The sequence below is a fragment of the Sinocyclocheilus grahami genome, unplaced genomic scaffold (genome assembly GCF_001515645.1).
Source record: "Sinocyclocheilus grahami isolate Dianchi unplaced genomic scaffold, SAMN03320097.WGS_v1.1 scaffold193.1, whole genome shotgun sequence".
In the NCBI taxonomy this organism is placed as follows: Eukaryota; Metazoa; Chordata; class Actinopteri; order Cypriniformes; family Cyprinidae; genus Sinocyclocheilus; species Sinocyclocheilus grahami.
The window spans coordinates 1,148,427-1,175,589 of NW_015505372.1; the positions used below are offsets into that span (position 1 = coordinate 1,148,427).

At 35.9% G+C, this 27,163-nt stretch overlaps 1 protein-coding gene across 1 annotated transcript in view; it reads right to left on the minus strand.

Annotated features, from left to right (window-relative positions):
* Positions 1 to 27,163, minus strand: part of LOC107594947 (netrin receptor UNC5A-like) — a 116,368-nt gene that overhangs the window by 67,239 nt on the left and 21,966 nt on the right. The window contains exons 4-6 of the mRNA XM_016285178.1: positions 12,186 to 12,329; positions 6,644 to 6,747; positions 5,771 to 5,951 (exon numbers count right to left, since the gene is read on the minus strand). Of these exons, the coding sequence (XP_016140664.1) occupies positions 5,771 to 5,951; positions 6,644 to 6,747; positions 12,186 to 12,329 (429 nt within the window). The remainder of the gene's footprint in view (positions 1 to 5,770; positions 5,952 to 6,643; positions 6,748 to 12,185; positions 12,330 to 27,163) is intronic.

Below are 27,163 nucleotides of genomic sequence, written 5' to 3' on the forward strand. Positions count from 1 at the left end.
CACATGTGTATATATATATATATATATATATATATATATATATATATATATATATATAGTAAAAAAAACTGTAAATATACAGAGTAGTAAATCTAAGAGGATATTTTATGTATTTTTACAGTAAAATACTGTTTAATGTACAGTTTGAATAGTCATCTTAAAATTTACAGTGAAAACCCGTAAACTGAAATTCTCACAATTGTGGGTAGGCTACTTGATGAAGTTTAATTCCTCATGTGTCTCTTTTACCACTTGTATTATTATGCTGGTTATCAGTATATTATACAAGTACAAAATATCTTTTATTGCATTGATTGCACAGAATATTAAAATTATATCAGTACATTTTTACCATAAATTTAAGTTCAGCCCTGTAAAACCTAAAACATTGTAATCATATTTTTTACGGTAATGTGCTGCCATTTTTTTTTTTCAGTAAATTTTACGGGATTACTTTTTATAGTACACTCTCTACTTCTCATCACTGCTTTCCTACAAAAATTCTACTTCCAGTGTTTCTCTTTAATAGTGTTCATGCCTATATTTCCTTCTCCATCTCTCTTCTCCCCCACAGAAATGCTATTTAAGTCGTAATCATGTGAAATCCATTCCCACAGAGCTCTGTCAGAAGCGTTCCCACATGCTTTGTATTTTTGCTCATCAAAAACGCCATATTTTGAGAGCACGTTACTTACAGAGCAGTGTAAAGGTGGTGTCTTATTAAATTTCACTGGATGCTTTGTAATGAAACAGGAGATTGGCTTAAGTAGATAAACCCTCTCACTGGAGAAGTGGAGGAAGAGAGGGGGTGAGCGAGGGAGACGAGCTACAGCTGACAAAAGCTTCGATTTCCTCTCCTGTTTACTAAGCGTGGATATTTTCCGCCGGTCAGCAGCGCCTGCATAATGCCATTTTTGTCCCTGCTGAAATACACTCACGAGCCTATCGCAGTAATCAAGAGAATCCCTTCCCCCATCTACCTGAGTCTAATGTCAGCCTGTAAATGAAGCGGCCTGACTTCCATTTCAAACTGCATGTGATCGATAAGTGCTGAGGAAAAGCAGCCACGCTGCTTCCTCTTCCTTTCTCTGTTCCCTCTCAAGCCTTGAAAGTACTAACAGCAGTGAAGGAGGTCAGAGAAACAACTTAAGCAGTGACATAGCATCTTTGTATTTATAAAATGTGCAGTAGTGTAAATATCACTCTGTGCTGCCCTGTCTGACTGTTTAAAAGACAAGCCTTTTTAGTTTTCTGCCACCAGCTTTGAACAAGAGTCCAAAATGAGCTATTGTTATATTGTTTTCTGTAAAATTATGTTTAAACAACATTAAAATTTCCTTAACTACACTGAAAAAAAAAACATTTAAGGAAAGTGGTTGCAAACTATTTATTTTAGCTACATCAAAAAAAATGCTGAAAGTTAGTCAACTAAATTTGTTTATTTAAATGTAGCTAAAATAAATTGATTGCAACAGTTTCTGTTAATGGAACAGAACTTATCTACTACCAGCAAGCAACTAACACTATAATACTTTTGTATGTCGATATTAAAGGTACACCACAGAGGATTCCTTTTTAAAAAATGAATTATTCAGCCAGTACATATAAAGTCACCAGAGTTGTGCGGCATGAAGAACTGTAAAAAAAAAAAAATTTTAAATGCAATGATCAAATTTGAATTAAGGCAGCAAAAAGGATGCAGAATTGCAATTCCAATTTGAAGGAAGCATGCATTTTTACTAGAAAAGACAAGACAAACTTTGAAAGATTGTTTGTCAAAGCCCTGGCTAAAGAAACTTAAAACATCTTATATTTAGAAGGTTTTATAGGCCTTTAAGAAAAATGTATTTATTGCAAATCTATTGCAATTGTATGTTTTAACCACAGATTGCGATAGAGAGCCCAAAATTCCATAGCGTACCTTTAACATACAATCGCTACATCCAAAATCGCATACTTCCCTACTATATAGCAGGCGAAAACAGTATGCGAACAGATTCACAGTATTCATTAAACAATAGGCGAAAAGTACCCAGTTTACTACTTCCATGATTCTGAAGTACATATCTGATGGACACTTTACTCTCCCATGAAGCCATGGGAGAAGATTTGTGAAAGGCGGTGAAGCAAAGTAACTGACGCAGATAGGTCACATGACAATGGCAACAATAGAAATGTAGTAAGTCCGGATTTCATTCATACTACATGCATTTATACTATATAGAACATACTTTTTTAATGGTTATAAAGTCATTACATATTCAAAATGAAGTGCGTGCTCAGAGAGTGTGCAATTTTGGACGAAGTCAATGTTTCCAAATGGGTCAGGTGTTTACTCTATAATTTGCATGTCTACTTAAACCAATTTTACTTGTTAAGGTTGATTTGTATACCAATTGCTAGCACAGTAGGCGGGCATTACCGCATTGACAGAATAACCAGCCAATCACAATGAAGTGGAAGCATCACTCTGACATGTTTATGCCTGCATTTTGCCATTCCCAAGTCTGAAACTTCATAGGTTTATCCTGTCACTTGTGTACTTGAAAGGGCAGTCACACTAGACTTTGAGCACATAAAATTTCTTCGGACACTGCAACTGTCGTGGTATGATCTCAAACTCAAAAGCATCTTTTTTTTTTTTTACAATAAATGTAACATATAACAAATATAAAAATAAACCCAAATGTTATACACATATAATTCACTTTCCTGCAACGCTACAAACCTGCAACTTTAAAGTTTGTGTTCATTTAATTCAGCTAAGAGGTCACAAGAGGTTTGTAATATTTGTTAAAATTTTGTACTGTTCCTCATCCAAATCGCTTGCTTCTTCTGAATAAAAAAAAGTATTTGCATGTCTGGCCACATCTGGATGTGGTAACAGAACCAAACAAAATTTTCCTCGGCTGCCCTTGTCAAGTCGCAACACTATCACTCAATCACCTTTTATGAGCTTTATATTAACAAAAGTCATCGCTAAATCTACAGAGCAAACCGGGGGACACATGGGGGGTTGGATGTCTTAAAGGAAACGGCCTAGACTTCATCTCACAACGCTCACGCGGGGTGTATATTGGTTTTCTGCTCTACACCGATACACAGTATGGTTTTTATGGCACCAATATCCTGGCTCGTGAAATGCATAATCCTGCAAGGATTCCACAATGATCCCGAGTCCAAAGTTCACGCAGGGTTTTTAATCAAGTTCTCAGCCTCCTCACTCTTGGTGGGAGAATTCAGAGCAAATCTGATTTCTTCTTCACTCTTCTTCACCGATTTGTTGTCCTGAAGCCTTGATCGGCGGTCAGACTCTATATTGTGCCTGGAGCTGCTCCGTAATTCTGCTCTGGTCAGACCGAATCAATTCTTTAGCCTCTCTTCTACCACTGATTGCTCACCACGAAGAAGGAAATTGCGCAGCAACTCGGGTCCTGATTACCTCTTAGTGCACCGTTGTGTCAAGTCAAGTCCAGACTTGTTAAAATTCATCTCGGCCTCTGTCCAACAGCACTAATAACAGCTCTCACACCACCTATGGTTCAGCCAATAAGGAAGCCTGCAAGACTTCAAATTAGTAAACTGACATTTTAATGTGAAGCCATGGGGAAAAAAATAATAGCATAAAAGACCATGCCTAATAGTTCTTTTGATCAAAAGGTATTCACAGGGAATTTTTCTTTAATTAATTTCTACAATGGTAGCAAATTGCTTGGGGGGAACATTGCACAATTTGAAACCTCCAAATTGTAAGGCACTGCACCTAGCATTCATGTGTGATTTGTCTTTTTCCCTGTGTGAGGGCTTTATTGATTGACAGCATAAAGAGCAAACAATAAAGTAAAAATGTTCTCGGCTCACTTTTGCAGAGCCTTCCATCAAAATGTTCCCAAATCAGGCAATTCGAACAAAACACAACAACTAATCTAATCTCGCTTCGTCTGAGAAATAATTGTCAGTTTAGTTCCCCTATTAAACACAACAAGCTGATTGCTCTGATTGACTTGCAGTCCCTGCATTAAAAAGCATGTCCGCATTTATTCCCGTTTATTTCAAATCACACAGCTGTCCCTTGACTTATTACCTTTAGGCTAGTCTTCATTATAAAACAAATACATTATCTCTGACAAAAGAGTTCAGATTCGCCATTGTTAACATGTCCGTCTGTGGTTTAGGAGTATTCTCAGTAGATCAGTCCCAGTACTGTACTATGTGTCATGTGTCATTGACTCGCCCCGGATCAGTACAGAGCGTGTACAGGGTTGTAATGCATGCTACCTTTAGAACGGCGCTTGTCCCGGGACCCCTCCGGGGTTAGCGATGCTCTGCCACTGTGCATTTTAATAAAGGTCAGCTAGCTTATAAACCCTATTCATTAGTCACTTTCTGCCATTAATTCAGCAAGCCCAACTACAGTGTGAGTGTTTGTCAGCTCTGCTGAGATTTCTGAGACACTGTCTGACTGCTTTGCTCCCAAATTGATAAGTTGTAATGTCGCTGCAATCATTCACAGCATGAACAGTTTTGGGGGAGCTAAGCTAAAGCTAATACGAAGTAACAACAGAATGTGCCCATACTGTAATGATTAGTTTAAGATGGCTACAAGAAACATAATGGCCTCAAATGTATTTCAATCATGACAAATCTCTGAAGATTTAGCATGGTGATGGATATGACAATGTTAATGTATTTGATCGTGGCGGAATAGATCTGCTACGCTGCTGCTGCTGTTGGTTATTGCTGTAGTTGTAGATTATTGCTGCTGCTGCAATCAAGTACAGGAACTTGCTACTGCCAATGCATATGACGATACGGTGCTGAGAGTATTTAAGACATAATACTGCTGCACAAATAGCATATAAAATAACCTGTAGCAGATCTATACAGGTGGAGCTGGGGAAGGTGGAGGGTTTCAGAGAAACTCACAAAGCGCGCTGCAGGAATCTCAAGTGAATGCTAGCCAGCCATATAAATGCAAGGCAGTAAGCTCATTGGCTACATATGCAGCATGAACCAATCAGCTTGTGCCAAGTTGTTTAACTCTCTGAATATCATCAGTTACAATAACAACCTGTCAGCCTGCGCCATCTAGAGTTTCATGACTGAACTATATATTTGGACACTTAAGCAACATCTACAAAGTGCATCTAAATATATGATCTAAAATGCAAATGCATTTATATTTACATTATGTAATAAAATATTCAAGAAAGTAGCAAATATTTTCAATAAAATTATTCAAATGACAGGGTTCTCACACTTTCTGATCAATTGCTGAGCACTTTCTTTTCTAGTTAAATGTTACTGAAGAATATAAAAAAATAATTTTAAAAGGTCTAAAAAAATCACTTTCTAGATGTACGTCTATACATCAGAAAAATATTCACAAAATAGAAATTATGTGGAGCAACTTGCAAATCAAACTTACAATGAATTTCATTCTCACCTAAAAACGGAAAAGATTTAGATAATTTCCATGTTTTCTTCAGGCCTATAAATAAATAATTAATGTTCAAAATTAATTGGATGGAGACTACAGACAGTGCTGTTATAGTAAACACCGATAAACTTTCGCAAGGCAAAGCAGTAAGTACATTTTGTTCTCAAAGTCTGATCAAAACAGAGTTGTCCATCAAAGCTAGCCTACCTCTCTCAGTAAATTACCCCTGACTCTGGGTCAAAACCATCCCAAACTTTTGTCAGACTGTTGAAAGGTGAAGTCTATTTATCTGTGATTTAAAAATGGAACAAAGTATGAGAAGAAACACACCGTAGACAATCACAGTAGCCGAGGAGCTCTTTCGTCGAGCCACAATGTTCTTGGCCACGCAGGTGTAGTTGCCTGTGTCGGCCAGGCGGGCTTGTTTGATGATGAGATTATGGTCCACGGTGATGAAGAAATTGGGGTCAGTCTTGGGGTCGATCAGCTCCTCATTTCTCTGCCACTCCACCTAGAGATATACACAAGAGAAAACATTTCACAGCTTCAATCTGGCTCAAACGGATGGAAAACACTCTGTATGCTCCCGGATCCAGTGGCCATTCTGGGCAGCTCCCAAAGACCCTACCTGGGCTGAAGATGTTAAATTTTGGCAGGCACTGTATGGCAGCACGGGGCAGTAGAAAAGTGGATTTGCATTTTTCTGTCTTTTTTTTCCTTTTTTGTACAATAAAACATGAGGAAATCAGAACATTTCTTTAGCACTTTGATATCAGAAATAGAACTAAAAGCAGGAATTGGGATTATGATAATACTTGAAAAAATACTGAAAAAAAAGATACAGAATGAATGAAGTCAAACATATCAGTCACTTTTGCAGTGAAAGTGGAGTTGAATACGACAATACAGCACTGATACGTCACTGCTGTTAGGTTTGGGAGTTTGGATGGCCATTTTGAGCTGCAACAGCTGGTCGCAGGCTGGTCTAGTCCTGCACCAGTGCAAAAATACATGCATTAATGGGACTCCCAGAGCTGCCAAATCACATTGTGTGGTTCCTCATCCAAGTCCAGCTCATGGAACAGATGGAATATGGTGAAAGACGTCAGATCTCTGGCTCGTTGGTATATTTGTGCGAGTACATTAACGAGAGGGATAATTAGCAGAGCTGTTGGGTGTTACATGTTTACTTGTTGCTCTCACCTCTGCAGGAGGAACACCTTCAGGAGGATGACAGCGCAGAAGGACTTCCTGATCCAGTGCCACTTCCTTACCCAGCGGTTCCTCCTCAAAGTTCTTCCTCAGATCTGCAGGGCAAAATCATTTTATTAATTAGTTATTAGGTGCATTTGGAACATATATGTTCAAACTTAAAAGCACAACTGTAACTAAAACATATAAGCTTCACCAATGTGCATAATAAACTAAAGATAATGTAATGGTTGCGTATGCCACGCAATGCGAAAAAAAAAAACAGAACTTGTAGTGCACAGTTTATTTAATAGTAAATATGTTTATAATTAGCGTAACATTAATTTGTGGTTATAATAATTCATTAATAGTGGCATGGTGAGTATGTGTTCGGACATGTTGTGTATATGTGTGCACGATTTGATACATTATGCACAACTGCAATTGTGAAAACACTATTTACTCAATTATAAATTATGAACATGGTTAAATATGACTAGCTGTGGAATGCGCAATATTCAGTTAGTTAAAATGCATGAGACTGAAACTGCATGATAAATGCATGAACCTGGTTATTGTGCATTTAAAACAAATTTATTTGATTAATACTACTACAGAAATCTTCTGTTTCCTTTTTGCATCACTGACAAATTTGCATCAGGCTTATTAGTTTATGTTACAACTGTGTAATCCAAATGTACATACATTTTATTTTCAATTCAAATACATAAGTCTTAAATTCAGGCCTGTGTGTGTGTGTAGATTTTATATAGTCTTGTAGTCTTTAGTTTTAAAATTACTGTCAGTGTGAAGAGGGCATTAATGAAAAGTCTAGGGGAAACCACTGAGATTTTAAACGGATTGCATGTTTCTCTTTTTTTCTATGGACTCTAAAGCCAAAATATCGACTAAAATCCTCCCGTAGTCATAAAGTGGGTCAGAATGTGTACATGTATCACCAGGAAGGTAAACTGCCAAGCCATTTAATCTAACATTATCTGTGTCATATTTAGCAATGCGTTTTTTGGGTTCAGAGCTCCTCCATATAATAACTCAGGGCGTTGTTTGCACCGTGTACGTTCAACAGGAGTCGTGAGCGGCCTTTCTCTCTTGGAAGGATCCATATCACAGACCCAAGTGCTTATTAGACCCTGCTTGGTTGCTTCAGAGAATGGTTGTCTGCAGCCCCCAGGCAAAGCATCAACAAAGAGGAATTGCATTATCTTCCTCCACTACTCGATACCGCACCGAGGCTGTGGTATCCGCACGACCACCCACTCTACCTAAAACCCCTGGGACACGTGTTGATGCGAGTCGAATTGTATTTGCTCGTCAAAATTGCATTACTCTTGATGGAGGGCTTTCTTGCCCTCCTGACTACGGATGGCACAATTTCAAAACAATATTTGCATAAACGTTTATAGCTGTTATGACACGAAAAAGCTTTTGGAAGAAGGTGTCCATTGTGACAGCGGACTAGTCTTCGGTTCAGATGCTGGGAAATAAAATCTCTCTCAATAACGACGGCACTGCCAGTCATTTAGTTTCCTCAAAACAGATGTCATGCCTGTCTTCAGCAATCAGGCCTCGGCAAACATTAAGAGGTGAAGAGGGGTCTTTGACATTCGATTTAATTAAATAGGATTTAATGGGAATAGGAGAGGCACAAAGGATTAGATGGCCATCAAGTCCTGAGATGACATTGCCATGACTTTGAGAGGAAAACTCTGAAAGGAAAGAGTTTTTTTTAAAGGAATATTTCACCCTAGTACAATTACAATGAATGGGGACTGAGGCTTTCAAGCTCCAAAAAAGACTGAAGCACCATACAAATGACACAAAAGTGGTCCATGCTATATTGAAAGTGCTCAGAACTTGTATGGCACTTTGTGTGGAGGGACAGACTGAAAGTTATGTAGCACACAAACCGTTTGAACCACTTTTATAGTACCTTTTCAGAGCCCCTGGTCGCTGTAATCATTCTTGGGTGAGACGTTTATTTTTTTCTTCTAAGGGGAGCATTTCTTTAAAAGTCCTTCTCATTACCCTAAAGTAAATCTAGATAAATATCCATTCAGAATATTTACAAGCACCATACTGAGACAAATCCCAAATCCAGTTTAATCGCACAATGCTTTAATCATTGTTTTAGACAAAATATATATATATACACATGACTGTATTGTATCTTCCTTTAGACGCTACTTTAAAGAAAGGACATCTTCTCCTCTGTTTTGTGCTGACGTTTGTACTGAGCGAGGCGATGCGGTGGTGCGGTTTCCTGGTGTTTAATCACACAGAGATATCAAAACCACCAGGCCTCTTGAGGCAACTACAAAGTGTTACATTGCAGATTAGCAGATTTCCTTGCCACAGGCTCTTCCTGATCAAACTTCCCAATCAAACATTAAATAAGTCATATAAAACCAACTGAATCAATCAGCCTTGGGGAAAAACGAAACATAAGTGTTAGATTGATTGGCTAAATGGAATTTCAAAATAACTTTTAATAGAAAGTATATCGTTATCAAAACACTCTACGGTGGAGTGATAAAAAAGAGTGAATGCTACTGTGAAGTAGAGCACTTTAAAGACATTAGGGAAAAATTAATTTGGTTAGACATGCTTTTTTACCAAAACACATTATTTGCACAGTATTTGAGTATTAAGGTATTCAAATAAATGGAGTTAACATCTATGGGAGGAAATACCTGTTAAGTAGCTATTGTGTTTTCCACTCACAGCACCCATAGAGGTCAGCTGTTAATGTTATTTCCCCTTTCAGGGTCTGTATTTTTTAGTGGAAGATGGCAATTAACTCATTTGCTTTAACCCGTGATTCTCAATTGTTTTGCTTTGGGACTGAGATTTTACATTGGGGTTGAAATTGAAAATTAAATGATGCTCATACCAACATATTATTTAATTCAGTATACAAAATAACTAACTAACTAAATAAATAAAAATACTGAAATTAATTATTAGTATATTTTATTAAAGGGGTGGTTCATTGTTTTTTTTTTCTAGGCTTGATTGTGTTTATGGGGTGTAGTCTAACATGTGTTAATGCTTAATTTAAAAAAAAACACATTATTTTTCACATAATTTACCTTTATTCCACACCGCTCTGTCCCTTCTCTGAGAAACGTGCTGATCATTTCCTTCTTTAATGAAGCCCCTCCCTCAGAAATAGGTGATGGGCTCTGATTGGTTAGCTAGCCCAGTGTGTTGTGATTGGCTAAACCGCCTCTAGTGCACGTCTAATCGTCCCGCCCCTTGCCTCAGCGGCATGTACTCCGGATGTATTGTAAACAACGGCGTCGTTAATATCGCTTATCAGTTTGAGCCTGATTGAGAAGCAGAGGATATTATTGAAGAGGATCGTGCAGATCCTGTGCAAGCACGGCTTTTAATGGTAGGCCTATGTTTTTTGTTTGTTGTTGTCTCATACTTTAGACACACTGTTATTTGTAAATGCTACTGCTTATGTTAGCTTTTAATATACAGTTTTATCCTGATTAAAGCTTTAATACAGTATGGCAACTGCATACGCATCCATGTTTAACACTTCTCATAGCTATGTGAAAATAAGTGTATAATTGTAACAGTTCATTGTTGGAGCTGAGCTGAATGAGAGAGAGAGAGAGAGAGAGAGAGAGAGAGAGACACGGAGAGACTTTGACTTTAGACCGCTGCTTTAGAACACTGATTTTGAAACCAGAATCGCGATTCATATATGAATAGATTTTTACGTGCATTTACGTCCATTTTTGTTGATAATCAAGTATGCTTTTTTATTATTTAAGAAATTAATACATTTATTCAGCAAGGATGCATTAAATCGTAGTAAATACTTTTATATTGTTACAAAAATAAATAAATTCTACTATTTCATCAAATAAACCTGAAAAAAAAAATATATTATAAAAAAATATATATATTATAAATATAAATATATACAGTGGGTACGGAAAGTATTCAGACCCCCTTAAATTTTTCACTCTTTGTTATATTGCAGCCATTTGCTAAAATTTAGGGCTGCCATCGATTAATTTTGCAATCTTTAACGTGTTAAAATAATTTAACGCAATTAACGCAAAATTGCTGAAGCACAAATTATATTCTATCCCTTTAACCCACTTTTGCTTCTCTGCTTGCGATCAGATCATTTTAAGCTGCTGAACTCCGGGAAAGTTTTCAGTCCAATGATCCAGTAAGCGAATGCATTCAAACAATCCGTCCAAAACAGCGCTAATATAAAGGAAACCAGGCTGATTACATCAGAGATTGCAGAGAGAACAGAGACTCGAGTTGCGTTTTCAGTGAATTATTCATTCCAGTGTGTTTGACTTTAAAACTCTGTCATATTCTGTGATTGTCTCTGAAGAGCGCAAGCCCTCACACATTCAAATGTGTGAAGTACAGACTGAACGGATTGTCAACACATCCCACCACTGTATGGCCAGATGAGACGCAAACTACGTTTTCTCGACTGGATAACCAGTCTCGCTAGTAAAGTTTTGATGGATGAAGACGCTCTTGACGCACTGATCGCACATTGTATTTATGCATAGGCACAGACATTTCTGTACATTCACGTTGTTTCCACACACATTCATGATAATGTTTTGATTTGTCATGTTTATGTTGCTGTGTTTAGTTATACGAAAAGGATCCGTTTACTGTAGTAGATATATGCAGTCAGCAGGCGATTGTTTTTTTTTTTTTTGGCATCTCCATGTGGTCCTGTTCGGTATCGCAACTTGGCTTCTCTAAAATGTAAAAAAGCTCTTTGCTGTACACATATCATACAATTCTGATTTTTTTTCTTTCATATGTGCTTATATGGGCTCCTTATATCATTTGGTTCTTTGGAGTCCTTTTGGAGTTTCTAAGTGTCCTTTTTTCGAAAGGCATCTAAATTTATCTTGAAAAAATCTTGGTTAAAAATCTATAAAATCTATATAAAATCTATATAAAATCTATATAAAAAAATCTATATATATCATGGTTTTTACAAAAATCGGAAACTGTTTTCAACATTGATAATAATAATAATGTTTCTTGAGCAGCAAATCAGCATATTAGAATGATTTCTGAATAGTTATGTGACACTGAAGACTGGCGTAATGATGCAGAAAATTAATCTTCGCCATCACAGGAATAAATTATAAAATAAAATAAAATTAAGTTATTTTAAATGCTAATATTATTCACAATATTACGGTTTTACTGTATTTTTTTAACCAAATAAAAAAATATTGTCATCTCTCTCTGTAATATAAATATTTATTTATTTTGGAACTGTATCTTTATTATCTTCTTATTATATCTGCATTACACTGCATGATTAGTTGGAGTTTATTATTTGCATTTAGCTTTTGCATTTATTTTTTCCCCCCTCCAATCCAGATCAATACAGACCTGAGACCATTTTGGGGAAACCTCCCTACCAGTTAAAAACCACTATGCTCACATTTATCACACTCTCACAGATTATAAGACGGCATTCGGTCAAAATGTTGGTGTTCTAAGATAGCAGAGCTGAACTCACAGGCGATGCGCACATATGCCTTTTGGCTCTTCTGGGTTCCTGTAGTGCTCCAGGCCACACACTGACACCAGTAATCGTCCAGACCGAAGATCTTCTCCACCTGCTGTCTGGAGATGTCAATCTTCACCTGCATCACCGGCAGTCCTGGGACCAAACCAGACAAAGCAAACATGTTCAGCTCAGCGTCATTGACAGACAGAGAGAGGCAATCAGAAACAGTCCTTCAACTGAAGCGAACTGAGGCCAGGCCCTTGTAAAAACTGTTTAATTGTGTCAAACTTACGGTTAATGTGTGGCAAATTAGTTGGCAGAAATTAGCAGCTCTTTACTGGCAGTGGTGCATCAAAACTTTGGCAACAATGCAAAATTTATCACGGCTGTCAAACTTTTCACAGACGTGGCAAACTGTCCACTGTTTCCAAAGGTTTTTTGCAGGTTCACCATGTCCAGTGAAGAGCTGCCAACCATTTGAGATGAGGGAAAACAACTGAGCAAACTAATTTTGTGCAGATAAACATTTTTGTTGCTTGGTTAATTCATGGAATACTGACAGATGATTGAATGCTGTCACAATCATTGTTAGCTAAATGCAGGAAGTGTATGACATACGAAACCACCTCAAAATAGAAAATCCCAAACTCTAATATGCTGTCTGGGATGAATTAATAAATAAACAGATATTAATATTTATGTGAGCTTCCAGTGGGATATATTTTTCCTGGTTACTCAATCTGTGCATTTCCATTCAGACATGGGTGGCTAGGATTATCCCATCAAAGCTCAGAGGTCTTTTGTGAAACTAAAAATTAAGAGAGGACAAGAAAAAAAAGAGGGATACTTTGTCAGCTGCAGCAGGGTGAATAATGTCTATACAACTGGTGTGAAGTCATCCAACAAAATGATTCATTTTCAGCTGACAATTACAAATTAACATAATCAGAGTTAACCAACACCAACAACACAAACGGTGTAATTTATAATAAAGCTCTCTTTGAGGATGAAGGGAGGGGGTTAGACAAAGATAATTTTTCTTTTCATTATCTCTGGACCATCTCCTCAACCCCTAAGTCTCTCTGATATTTTCCTCCATGGCTATCGCTCATCTCAACACGAAAGCGTGACCTTGAAGATATCCACATCCCCCTCAACAACCACCTTCCTCCTAATTTTTCCCATAATCTCTCTCCCTCCAACCTTAATTATCTCTCCATCCAACCTTGTTCATCCCTTTTTCTCCCGTTCTCTCGTTTGGCTTGTAGGGCCGTATTAAATCAGTTGTATTTTTTTCCCCAAATTCCCTTTCATGTTTTTCCAAATTCCATTTTTTGATTTTTCTGGATTCAGTTTTTTGCATTTAAAATTTTTTCTAGACTCTGTTTTACTGGTTAAATTAAAGTTCATTAATTAAAAAGCATGTCTAATTAATTGAAATCACGAAATTTACACAATTTAACAGCAATCTATTAAAAGTTCAACAAAAAATTCATTTTTAAGGCCCTATGAAATACTTATTTCCCCCCTCACATTTAGGTTTTTATTTTTAAATACTGTGTTTTCCATACATTTTTTGGATTCCATTTTAATGGTTTAATTAAATGTTAATAATCAAAAGCATCATGTGTTGTGTATTTAAATTTTTCTAGTAAAAAATACAGTTAAATAATTTTCTGGAAAAAAATATTATTTCTGGTAAATAAATAAAAAATCTTTCAGTAATAATTTTATTATTATTATAATTATTAGTTGTATTATCAATAGTAATGTATTGTAATGTATTTCTGTCACAGTTTCTTCAAAACCGAACCTTTATTTTGACGGGTTGTTGTGAAGACCTTTAAGTTTCTCTGTTCATATGATATAATGAGAGTTTTCTCAAAAGAAACAATAAAATGCTCATAAAGTGACTCTCAGAGCAGTTCTAGACATTATACTCATGTGTTCATGTACTTGTATATATATATTTGGCGATTGCTTTGCTTCATATTTCTGGGCATTTCAAATCCTTTTATGTACCTCATACAGTAAATTGTTTTATTAATTTTTGTGCATGATATGAACATTCTAAATAATTTTGGGGTACCATTCAAATGTTTAAACAGATTTTATTACATCATGTGTGCCTTCAAATGCTCAAACAGATTTCTACCCATTTCAAATGTTTTCTGTGCTGGCGTTTGAACTCATAATTAGATTTTTTTTGTATAATTAAACATTTAAATAATTTTAGCTTTAAGAAATTTTACATAATAAGTGAGATCAAATGTGCAAATCTATTTTCGTCCATATCTGGACATTCAAAACATTTTCACATGTTCTTTGGTAGTGAATCACAGGTACATTTAAAAACATTAAAATCAATGTTTGGGTACAATTAAATGTTTGAATAGATTATTGGGCATCATTCCAACATTATAATTGTTTTATGGGCATCATTTGAAAGCTTGAATATATTTTTAGAGCATTAGAGCTGCATTCAAATTGATTTTTGGACATCATTTCAATGTTCAAATATATATATATTTTTTGCATCAATGGAATATTCACAATAAAAATTTGAACCACGTCATAATAAGCACAAAACCACATTCTGCAAATAGTTGTGGTGTGGTCAGACGCTCCGGCAATGTGACAGAAATGCATCATCTCAAATCCTGCTGGTCATTTGAGTTCTTGCTCCAACCTGCCTGTCACAAATCAATGTACATCACATCCATCACCGCTTGGCAGAGAGTCTCTAGGAGGAAAGAAATAGGGCAGCACAGAGAGCTTGTGTCTCACTATCTTGGCAGACATTAGGAGCACATGCAATTACTGTTAGATTTAAACCACCCTCCAGTGTTACTCAGGGCGTCAACATCAAAATAGACCTCTCAGACAATCTTGCTCTCCTCTGACACAACGTCTGGACGTTAATCCTCGCTGATGGCTCGAAACACTTTTGCAACGGGTCAGAAATATGAGATTCAATGCAAAAATCTCTAATCCAGACAAAAATAAGTGCACTGAAAATAACACACTCTCAATTAATTGCTCCGCTCACATTGCATTGAATTCAGATTGCGTAACCAATTCAAAATGAGCGGAAATAGTTATGATATTAGACAACTAAAAGGGGTGATTTTTTTCAGAGAATGTAATTATCGTTCGCATTAAATCATAAAATACAATTAAGGGAAACAGGCGTAGTCCTGAAATAGTCAGAGGAAAAAGCTATCTTAAACACTGATTGTTTTATTAATTGCTTTTTGTTTCTTTTAGCAGCAATTACCCGGATTTCTGACCTCATACTCCCTCTGCGCTTCACGGCGAACCGCTGAGGCCGCCACATTCAGTTTCATTCACTTTTGTGACTATGCCACATGGCCTGCACCGCTTCTCAGGCGTGAAAATTCACTTTTCCTGCATGACAGATTTAGCTGCATGATAGGCCAGGATAATACTGTAATGCAGATGTGTATAATGAGTAATTAACCGAGTATGAAGTCTTTGACTAGGAACACCATTAAAACCTTCACCCCTGAGCCCTTGAGCGAGGTCGCTGTGGCAACCCTCCCTTTGGCGTCTGAGAGGTCACATGGTTAAAGAATAATTGACTCTTAGACTGAGTGTCACACGCGAACACCCGCTTCCAATACTGTGAAACCCCCACAGAAAGAGGAAATTATTCAAAAATGAAGACACATTTATTAGACCCTCAAAGCAAAAAGGCCCTGTGGAGATGGGATCGTAATTCTGAGTTATTGCTTTATGCTTTTGTCGTGTTGTGCGTCTGCATACTCAATACATGCGCACACCTTCAAAATTAATTGTTAAAAATTCATAACCCTTCCCATTTTTCTACGTTGACATCTAACAAATTATTAAATACAGATGTAAAAATTCAGAAAAAGAATAATAATGATGCTGCTTTCCATTCTGGGGTGAGCTGAACCGAGTGCATTTTTCATAACAGACCACAAGGTCAGCCAAGTTCCCAGGCATTTCCCAGAATTCAATGCATGTATCATAAGGAATACTGAAAATGAAAAAAAAAACACAGAAATACTTTTTTCCCATTTTTTTCTTTTTCATTTTAAACTTGATACAGTGTTTTAAAAATGTAACACTCTGAGAGATTCTGCAAAAAAATAGCGAGACTATTATAGTGAAAACATCAGCCTTTAACTCGTAAAGTTTTATTTTTTCTGAGCTAAACCTTTTAAACCAGGGCTCACTAGAGGGCTTTAGAAAACTTCCATGACTAAAAAGTAATTAATACAATATTTTAAAACAATCTAACTAAATTAAAATGCTAAAAATGTAAACTGAAATGTATTTCTCATATAATATTATATCATAATATAATAAAAAATAAATAATAAAATACGTTTTTTTATTTAAGAAGATTCTGTTCTTTAAACATAAAAAATATTCCTAGTACTCAGTACTCATAGCTTCTGTTAATACAAAAAAATAATAAATAAAATTAAATTAATAAAATAAAATGAGGTAGCTAAAAACATGATATACATTCCCCAACACTTATTGAAACTTAATATAATTCTTACATAGTACCCATTCTGTATAGGGATAGTTCCCCCCAAAAAATAAAATTAAAATATTTAAAAAATTAAACAAAATTAATAACTTGCCATCATTTATTCACCTTCATGTCTTTCCAAAGCTGTATGACTTTCCTTATTTAGTGGAAAATAAAATATATGGTTTGCAACCAAACTAAATAGTTTCTAGACAACATTACATTTTGGGACAACATGAGAGAGAGTAAATCACTACAGAATTTCCATCATTTCAATCTTAAACTATCCTTTCAACTGTGCTATTTGTAGAAAGCCCAGAGTCTCACAGAAAAAAAATCATGGATGAGATGTTTCCTCCAGGGAACTAGCAGGGTCCTGGTCGGATTCGACGGTGCATTTACAGTAGAATCCAGGGATATGATAACATCCCGTTCTGACACACTACACCATAACTTTATCTCAGTCCCAGCGTGACTTTGCAGTGACTGCTCTATATATTATTGCAGCGGTGAACATCTGTTCCTTGTGTCTGCACCAACAGCTCCCAAAAGGAGCGGCAAACGCTGCTAGAGCGACTAGGTGGCAAAGAGATGCATTATTCAAGTATGTTATCCTTCCAAATGTGTGAGTAACAGTTCTCATTACTGTTAAAAAGGACCTTTATTGTGAGGAGGATGAGGCTGCTAAATCAAACAGCATGCGTGTGTCTAGAAATACAGACAAGACTCACAGACCCGCAGTGACATCGCTGCTCTTATTCTCTTGTGAGTTGATACAGAGGCTTGACTGGCGCAGAGACTTAATTTTTTTCCACTCACTCTTGTTTTTGCTGCCGGTGACCTCAATTCCACGGGGTCATTTGCTTATCAAAGGCGCAGCCCAAAACTGGCAGGTTGGAGTAAGTTTTCATTGTGGTCGAGGAAATTCAATTAGGCCACGAGAAGCTAAGATTCATCAATGGGAGCTGGGATTAAGGGGGAACTGACTTACACTAGAACGACACACAACTATCAGTCAGAAGGTCAGCGTGTGGGCTTTCTATTTTTCTATTGGCCTGGAATATAGTGTCACTCTCAGATGCGCTGGATCTTACAGATAATTGCTCCTGTATGGACACGCTAGTGGCAATAATGATGTTTATCATTAGTGTTGAATTAGAGAGGTAAATACACATTTAAAACACGTTAGTGTTTTGAACTGTGTTGAATAATGTAATGTTTACCATGTTGTTTGACAAACATATCACTCTCTTTCAATGCATTACGCTCTTTTCATTATCCGTTATCGTTTCTGGACGTCTGAGCCCTGAAACAGCGGCCAAAGATAGAGAGGTAAACAAACAAATGAATAATTAGAGCAATTCAAAAAATGTCATTAAAACACTGACAGAATTCAGAGCTGTGTACCGACACATGGAGCCATGATGCTTCTGAGGTCAACATGAGTTCACATCTGCCTCTTCTGTCTTCTCCACTCTTCTCTCCCTCAGTCTTATTCCAAAAATAATTCAATTAAACAAAACTAATTAAGCTAGATTACATTAATATAAATAGTAAATTAAATAAAAATAATACAAATAATGAAACAATAAATAAAATAATGAATTATTTAACACACATGCTTAAGTTCAAATCTGACCAAAAATAAATAGTAAATAAAATAAATAGATAGATTAAATAAATGTATAAAATAATACAATTAATAAAATTGTGAAACAATAAAATATAATATTATAGCAAAAATACTAATAGAGAAAATAAAAAGTAAATAAATAAATTGATATATGCATACATTAATACTACTATGAAAATTACTAAAATTATTAAACATAAAACAAACATACAAAAAGTAATAAAATGAAATGAAATAAAATAAGCCCATTTCAAGTATCAATATATGGTTTGGGTCCCTCATTCACTAAATCTATGAGATTTTTTAATCGCTTAGAAAGGAAGAAAGAAAGAAAGAAAGAAAGAAACTAACTACAAATGCACCTGTCCTCAACAAGCCAAATTATTTGAGATATCCTTCAGAGCATAAATGGTGCATAGAGGTAGGGATTTGAACACACCTCTTGGGTAATACCGCTAATATAATAAAAAGTCCCAAATAATGCTTCACACAGACAAAGCATCAAAACTAGAATCAATCCTACCCCCCAAAAACCTTTCAAACTCTAAGTAGCACATAAAAAAAAAGAAGAAAAAAAAGCCATTGTCCTCAGGCGCTCTGAAGCTGGGTGTGTGGTCCATGTGGACCAACAGGCAGGATGACTCAGTGAACGGCTGTCTCTTTTCCTGCACTAATAAGATACTGTAATCCTCGGCTCACTCCAGTGAGCAGCAGTCTATAAAGAAGAGAAGAGACAGACAGACTGTTTCAAGGGCCACATTAAATCCATCAGCCACGGAGGGGCCTACACGGGCACATCCAGGGACCCGCAACCAGTGCACTTTTGGGTCAAGGCTTGGCTCAAGGATTTTAGTTGTTACAGGAATATTTTTTGCTAGTTGTAATTTGATTGAACTGTCCATTTGCGACTGTGAATGCACTGTTCAAGGCCCCCCGCTCACGCTCGCCGTTCTATTATGGATTATTTAAGGCTGGTGACCCAGCATATTGCTGCGACACCAATCAATCCAGTCTAGTTCAGGCCAATGCCAGCTCAAGGTGAAACGACTCGCAGGTAGGTTAGAAAAACAACTGACGCGCATGCTAACGTGTCAATCTGTGGCATAAAAAAGGGAAAATACACTGATATTCAAGTCCAAAGAGCCCTGAAACGGACTGTGACACGAAAAAGCAAGCTAGAGTGATTACAAGCACCATGAAAGACAACACTATGGTTTTATGTCGACTTTTATGTGACTGATATTAAATTAAATCCTAACCGTCTGTAACCTGAGAAAGGCCTTGCAACAGTGAAACATGAGTTTATCTGGTAGACATTTTCATAACAGAACATGAAAACACACCCGAGTTTCCTTTATGTACTGTGAGACTCCTTTGTTTTGTAAGATTATTTCAACAGGCAGCTAGTGAAGGTTACTCAAGGTGTAATTTGTCATTCGTCATCCTGATTGATTTTTTAATCTTATGGCATCAACACCACAATCTGCGTGTAGCACCATATTGACATGTCACTGTTGATTGCGGTTATTTATTGGATGTTTGATGCTAAATTGCTTCTGGAGAGAGTCTGGTTGATGTGATGTAAGATCAGCATGTGATGATCATGTACTGCAGCAGAAGGGGGCTCCGTTTTAACACTCATAGCATCTTCAGTGAAGAGAGGACAGGAATTCACAGATCCAAAGAGGCTGATGAAATGCTAATTTGCTTTAGTATTTTTAGAAAGTTGAGTAAAGAAAACACTGTCAACACATACTAATATCATTCGCAGGTAACAATAGTATCAAATAGAAATGCATAATTTAAACTGGCATAAAAAGTAATCTGTGAAAAAACTGAGAATTTGTTTTAACAAAAGTGTTTAACTAAACAACCCATACAGTAATAGTAACCAGTTAACTAACTGATGGACACATTGCTGAATATTGATTATTGCAGTATCATAGAATATGATATATATATGCTATATATACATCAAATATATTACCATTGCATAATATTATAATGTGCACTATATCAATAAACCTATCCCAGCTGAATATGGCATAACAACAACAACAACATCAATAATAATAATAATAATAATAATAATAATAATAATAATAATAATAATAATAATGTAGTGGTCTTATTGTTATTTATAAAAATGTTATTTAAAATATTTGAATATTTAAAATAGAATTAAAATAATTATTAATTATTATTATTATTCAATGTCAACAAAGCCTCAAAGAAAATCATACATTTTATGTTTCTAATTATAGTGTGAACAAATTATTTCCTAAGGTGTGGATGCATTAAAGGGTTGGTTCACCCAAAAATGAAAATTCTGTCATTAATTACTCACCCTCATGTCGTTCTAAACCTGTAAGACCTCCGTTCATCTTCGGAAACACACATTAAGATATTTTTGATGAATTCTGAGAGCTCTCTGACCCTCCCATAGACAGCAATGTAATTACCTTGATCGTGGTAATTACATTGCTGTCTATGGGAGGGTCAGAGAGCTCTCAGAATTCATCAAAAATATCTTAAAGTGTGTTCCGAAGATGAACTGAGGTTTTACGGGTTTAGAATGGCATGAGGGTGAGTAATTAATGACAGCATTTTCATTTTTGGGTGAACTAACCCTTTAAGCTTAAACTGTGAAAACAATCAAATCATTAATCACAATTACATAACAATTCATCGCCAGGCAACATTTCATAAAATCATGACAGCACTATATGGAGTCAATCTCTCCAATGATTATGTTTCCTAAGGGTTGCACCTAAGATTTCACAGCAGCTTCTGTAAGTGTGTGTGTGTGTGCACGAGTTGTTAGTTCATTTCTCTTCCAGCTACATTTACTAGCCGCATGAGCCATGGTTGGCTGTAGCAGGCCAACAACCAAGAATAAATCCAGCTCTGACAGAAGGTTTTCCTCTGTTGACAATTTAAACCTCAGGTAATACATTATCAAAGCTACGGATAGACACTGAGACCATCCATCTGCTTGCTGATAGCACTGGAGCTAACAAAAATCATATCAGCCTCATTAAACCTCCATTTCTGTCAGGCTTTTTAACCAGAAGGCATATCTGTCAGCAAGTAGCTGTTAAGGTAAACCAATTAAGGGCTGAGTACGGCCAAAATATTCTAAATAGCTCCAAGCTAAAGACCTACCAGCCTATGAAAACCAGCTGGCATCACAATATCTTTTGAGTTTATATCTCTTAAATATGTTGCCTAGCAGACAGGCGTTTGACAGCACTGCAAAATAAGAGTTTTATTAACCAAATGACAACTAAGACAACTAAACGAGTCTCCTGTGACCACTTGTGATCAGATTTTTATGAAGGGAGGGTTTTGTGACTATATACATCACTTAACTCATCAGAATGACATGGCATATTGACAAAGCAAAAAAAAAAAAAGAAAAAAAGTTGGTATAGGGTAAACATACCTATTAAGCTCATCAAAATCTACATTGAGACATTTTTAGTGCACAAGATATTGGTTTCAGTACAAGATGTTATGTAACAATAAAATATTAATCTCTCACACAAAAATATTTTATTTTATTTTAAATGACAAAAGCATTTTGATTAAGATATACATCATTAAATGCAAAAAGGCTGGCTGTGCTTAAATTGGTAAATTGTTGTACCCTTTAAGCACACCCCTGTTCCCATTAAGCTCAAATCATGTTTTATTAAAAATTATTGTTAATTTTAAACAACCTTTTTAAAGAATAATTGAAAAAATATTTTATTTGAAGGTACAAAGTCAATCAAAAAAAAAAAGTTTGTGGATTTGAGCTGACATATCTAATAGAAAATCACATAGTGTATGATGGTCACAGACTACACATTTTTTTTAGCTTCAGACTATGATTCCATCCAGTCGGAGGAGATCAAACGTTTGATATTTTCAGCAGATTTAAAACACATTGTTTTCATTTGTCACGTGTCTCCTATCAACAACGCGCACGTTTCTGTGTGAGTTTGTTGTGATCGGAAGGAATTTAAAGTCTGGTATTGTATGATCCTCAGTCGTTTAGTGTATGATGCCCAGTTTTCCTTTGTGACTATTTACAAAGTCTGTACGTGTATGATACCTGGTGTTTTAAAAATCTGTTCAGATTTTAGAAGTCGTGTAGTGTATTCCAGCCTTTAGTTGCTTTTTTCCTGGACAGATACGACAGGTTTCTGATGGCTCCTTCTTTGTACAGACAACATGCCTCTTTCATCTTTGGGCATAAACTATAGCTACATCTAGATTTTGTCATCTTAAAGCTGTGAAAATAAGTTATTAACCATTTTATAAAGATGAACTTAAAGTGACAACCATCAGTTTATATTTAAAGTCTGTTTATGAAGTATTTATATAGACGTTCAATGTGGAAGAGCTTAAAGAGAGCACACTGAGCTTAATTGGAGCAGCAACCATTTTTAATAAATTTAATGTAATATTTATTAAAATGACAATATTTTGCAAAATAAATAATCTAGGTCATGTATTAAGTTCATACATATTTTATTATGAACAACTATTATTAACTATATCTATGAAATTATACTTTTTCTTATTGCTATCACACTGAAGCTGTGTGATTTTCATAGTAGTGCACCTGTTACGTATCCGGTCCATGAACTTCCGTCTGCTAGCCATCAGAGGTAACCCTTTCCATTTTCATTGACTCTCGCACTACACACTGTTGCATATCACCCCGGACTACATATCTCATCATTCATTGCACTGATTGCACACAGCTGTTTCATATCACTCACTCACTATTTAACACTCACTCTGATCCCTTCCCTCTGCCGAGTATTGTATGTGTTTATCACTCTCTTAGAGATAGCTACTCTACGGAGCCTGTTTCCCTTCGATAGCCTTAGCCTAGTCTTGCCTTGTCTGTTTCCTCGTTTTCTGATTATTGCCTGTGTACTTCGGATTACCTCTCTCGTCTTGCCCTGTTCGGATACTGTTTGCCCCTGCCTGGACCTTTGCATTGTTATTGGATAACCCCTCATGTCAAGCCCTCTGGATATTGTTAGCTGCTTATCGACCACGCCCGTTTTCGATTACTCTTCTGTCTTTCCCTCATTATACCTGTTTGCCATTGTTCGACCCTGCCTGTGTTTCTGACCTTCTGTTTTGATAAAACTCGCACATGGATCCGCACGTCTCATGTCTCGTCAGCCCCATTACAGCACCCTTTAAACTCACCTTGCAATAATATGAAATCTTTAAAAATTACAGCACTGTAAAACCACAGACCAGCAATAAACTGTCAATTTATAATATTATGGATTTAAAAGTACAAGCCAGTAATGCCTGTGAAGTTATATATTAGCGTAGCACACAATCTTATACAGGTAGTCAGCTAACTGTCTTCTGTAGCATCTGTGCTATGTTGCTAAAACTATCTTTTGGATCTAACTGAAATTATTTCCCACATCCAAGTTCCAGGTTAAAATATACAAAAGTCTAAACATTAATCTCCTAATTTTACAATAAATTGTGAATCTTACCCAAAATAAAGGCTTAAACATCTAAAAAATGCACATTTAAAGGGCTGAAAGTTTTTAGACAGCTTTCAAAATGGCCGCCAGACAGTGTGAACACATAGAGACTCATATCTCAGTGTGCAATGATCTGATTGACTTGAAATTACAGGAGGTATGTAATAACAACCACATCAATTGGTTAAGACATCAAGTAGGATAATACATTATTTTTTCTTTTTATAATCTGAGCTCAAAAATGGAAATGTGCTTAATGGGTATGTGAGCTTAGGTACGTTTACCCTACAGTAACAAATGTGTTGGCTATGTACAGCTTAAGAAGAAAATAACCATCTGATTAAAAAAATAGTAATAATTAATGAAAAATTGCAAGAGAGCGAACAGTACTTGTACATAGTCATTACAGGCATTATTTCAGTCTTCAGTGTCGCATGACCCTTTAGAAATCATTCTAATATGCTGATTTGCTGCTCAATTAATATCAATTATTACTGGTGCTCGGTTATTAATAATCAAGTTTCAAAAATTTTTGCGGATTAATATTTTGTGAAAACCATGATACTTTTTTCAGAATTCTTTGAATATAAAGTTGAAATAAATGTATATTGAAATAAAAATTTGGATCAATTTAATGCACCTCAGCAAAGAAAAATATAATTTTATTGTATTTTCTTTAATACTTTTTTTGTGAAATATATTACTTAAATATATCTTCCACATTTTTAACATTTAAGACATGTTTCTTGACCAGCAAATATTAGAAGTGACACTGAAGACTGGAGAAATGGCTGGTGAAAATTCAGCATTGCCATCACATGAAAAAAAAAATACATTTAAAATATATTGAAATAGAAAACAGTTCTTTAAACTTTATTGTAATAATATTTCACAATATTACTTTTTATTGATCAAATAAATGCAGCCTTTTGTGATCTAAGAGACCAAGAGGGGTGTCAATACCAGATGTAAATGTGCTGGAAACTGTATTTAGATAACATGATTGATGAACAAAGGATATTTCTCAAAGCATGAATCTTTAGGGAACAGCACACTGACTGTCACAGCCGCTTTCCCGAATATCATGTGGCAATCTTGACCTACTCCAAATCCGTTCAGAAACCATTTCTTGTTCCAAACTACCTCCTCTGTCATAATCCAACATGTGATTGGAGCTCAAGCTGACAAGGAAGAAGAGCCGTATGTTTTGATATTTGTTTGAATGCTAAGTTAGTTTATGCTGATTCGTTCCTAAGGGCTAGTGCACACAAAGCACAAACTGTCATCCACCCGGTTTCTCTGCCTATCCAAAATCTTCACGGACTATTAAGCTGTCACGTCCCCTTCCTCCTTTCCCAGTGGTTGATCTATTTATAAAGCAACGTGAGCTGAACAGGTGTTGATCTGCATCAAAAATCATCTTACTTGATTGGTGACAGTTAAAAACTGTAACTGCCTTGGTGGATTGTTTATGTTTGGTAAGGCTTGAGTGACAAGCAGAACTAGTCACAGAAGTGCTTTTATTTTTTGCATATCTGAAATGTATTAACACCCATCTTCACCTGCACAATGCTGTTTTACAGTATTTCTACACACTAAATGGGAGCAAAAATTCCAGTCTCTATCTTTCTCATTAGGGGTAGATGGTATACTAGATAAAGACAGAAAAACTGTAGAAATGTCCAACTATTGTTTGCAAAATGATCATGATGCAAAATGCTGGTACATGGAAGGGAATGAGAATTACAATCAGAGATGAAGGAAGAAGGTGGAGCAGCAACAGATGTCAATCAAATTAGTTGCTGTTGCCCTTAGTTACAGCTGCAATCTCTGTAAAGATTTCCTAGTAGCACTTGTTCTGCTTTATGAAATATGGAGAAAAAAACAACTGGATTGACTAAAATAAAATCTCATTTAACAGTGCATTTATCTACTTGACAAAAACATTCCCATATGTCACCGAAGAGTACATCAAAACGTTAAATCACGCAGAGAGGTTTATCATTTTGAACTAAATCATATTGAACTAAAAAATAAAGACTATTTTTGTTTGGACAGAAACAATATATAACATAAAATTAACTTAGAACCAAAAATTAAATTAAATGGCACTTATTAATAAAATATTTGAAAACAATTACCTTGATACAGTATACAGATTTTTGGGAGCCATTTATGTGACTGTTAATTGCTCAAAAAAAACAAAAAAAACTAGTGATACCTTGGACTATAAAACTGTATATGGCATTATATATATATATATATATATATATATATGTATGTATATAAATATGATATAAAATTTTATTTTTTTTAATTATATCACATTATTTTTTGAATCGCTCATCCCTTATGGGCTTATTCTTGAATGCTTTAAATTAAATGGCCAAATGGTTGATTTAAAAATAAAATAAAATAAAATAATAAATTAGCTGATTTTATGACTTAAATATGGATCCACTTTAAAGCATAAAATGCAATGGCAAAACCTTCTTTCACCAATTACTGTGCTTCTGCATACCCTACAGTGCTATAGGGGTGCAAAACGACAAGCATTCATGACATGTGCCACTGGAAACCACCCAATGTATGAATATTTCCAACACCGGCCCTGAGGATGCCACATCCCATTTTCTATGCCATTCCATGAACATTTTTCAAATCCTGAACTACATTTCCTCTCTTCACTCCCATCACTGCCATTTTAATTGTGAAGTAAACAGCTCTCCGGGGCTCTTCGCAGCAGCTCTACGGTGTCAATCTTCATTTCCTTCCACAAAAAGCAACACATCTTAATGGTACAGTATTGATAATCCATTGGTCTCCTAGTGCACAGTGAGAAAAAATAAATGCTTGAATCACTACCACAGGCATGTTGTTAGTCTAGATTGCATTCTGTGCAACAACAAGGGCATAGCTCTTGATCAAAAAGTAATTACTTACTAGCTGTAAGCTATGGGCTGAGCTGAAATGGATTGTGGGAGTGCAGACTGTGTGCACTGAGATGAGCTGTTTCATCGTCCAGCAGAACTTCTGTTGTGCCAGACATTTCCTCTAAATGCAGAAGATTTGGGGCACATCAGGTCAGTGAATTAAGCCAACTCGAGGTAGCCAAAACAGCCATAATCACACCTGCATGACTCAAAGATCAAAGCAGCCCTCTTTAAACCATTACAATAACACAGGGTTATGTAGAAAATGTGTATGCTAAAAATGCATTTTTTTGTATTTGCTTTGAAATGGTTCAAAAGTGTGTGTGTGTGTGTGTGTGTGTGTGTGTGTGTGTGTGTGTGTGTGTGTGTGTGTGTGAGTGTGC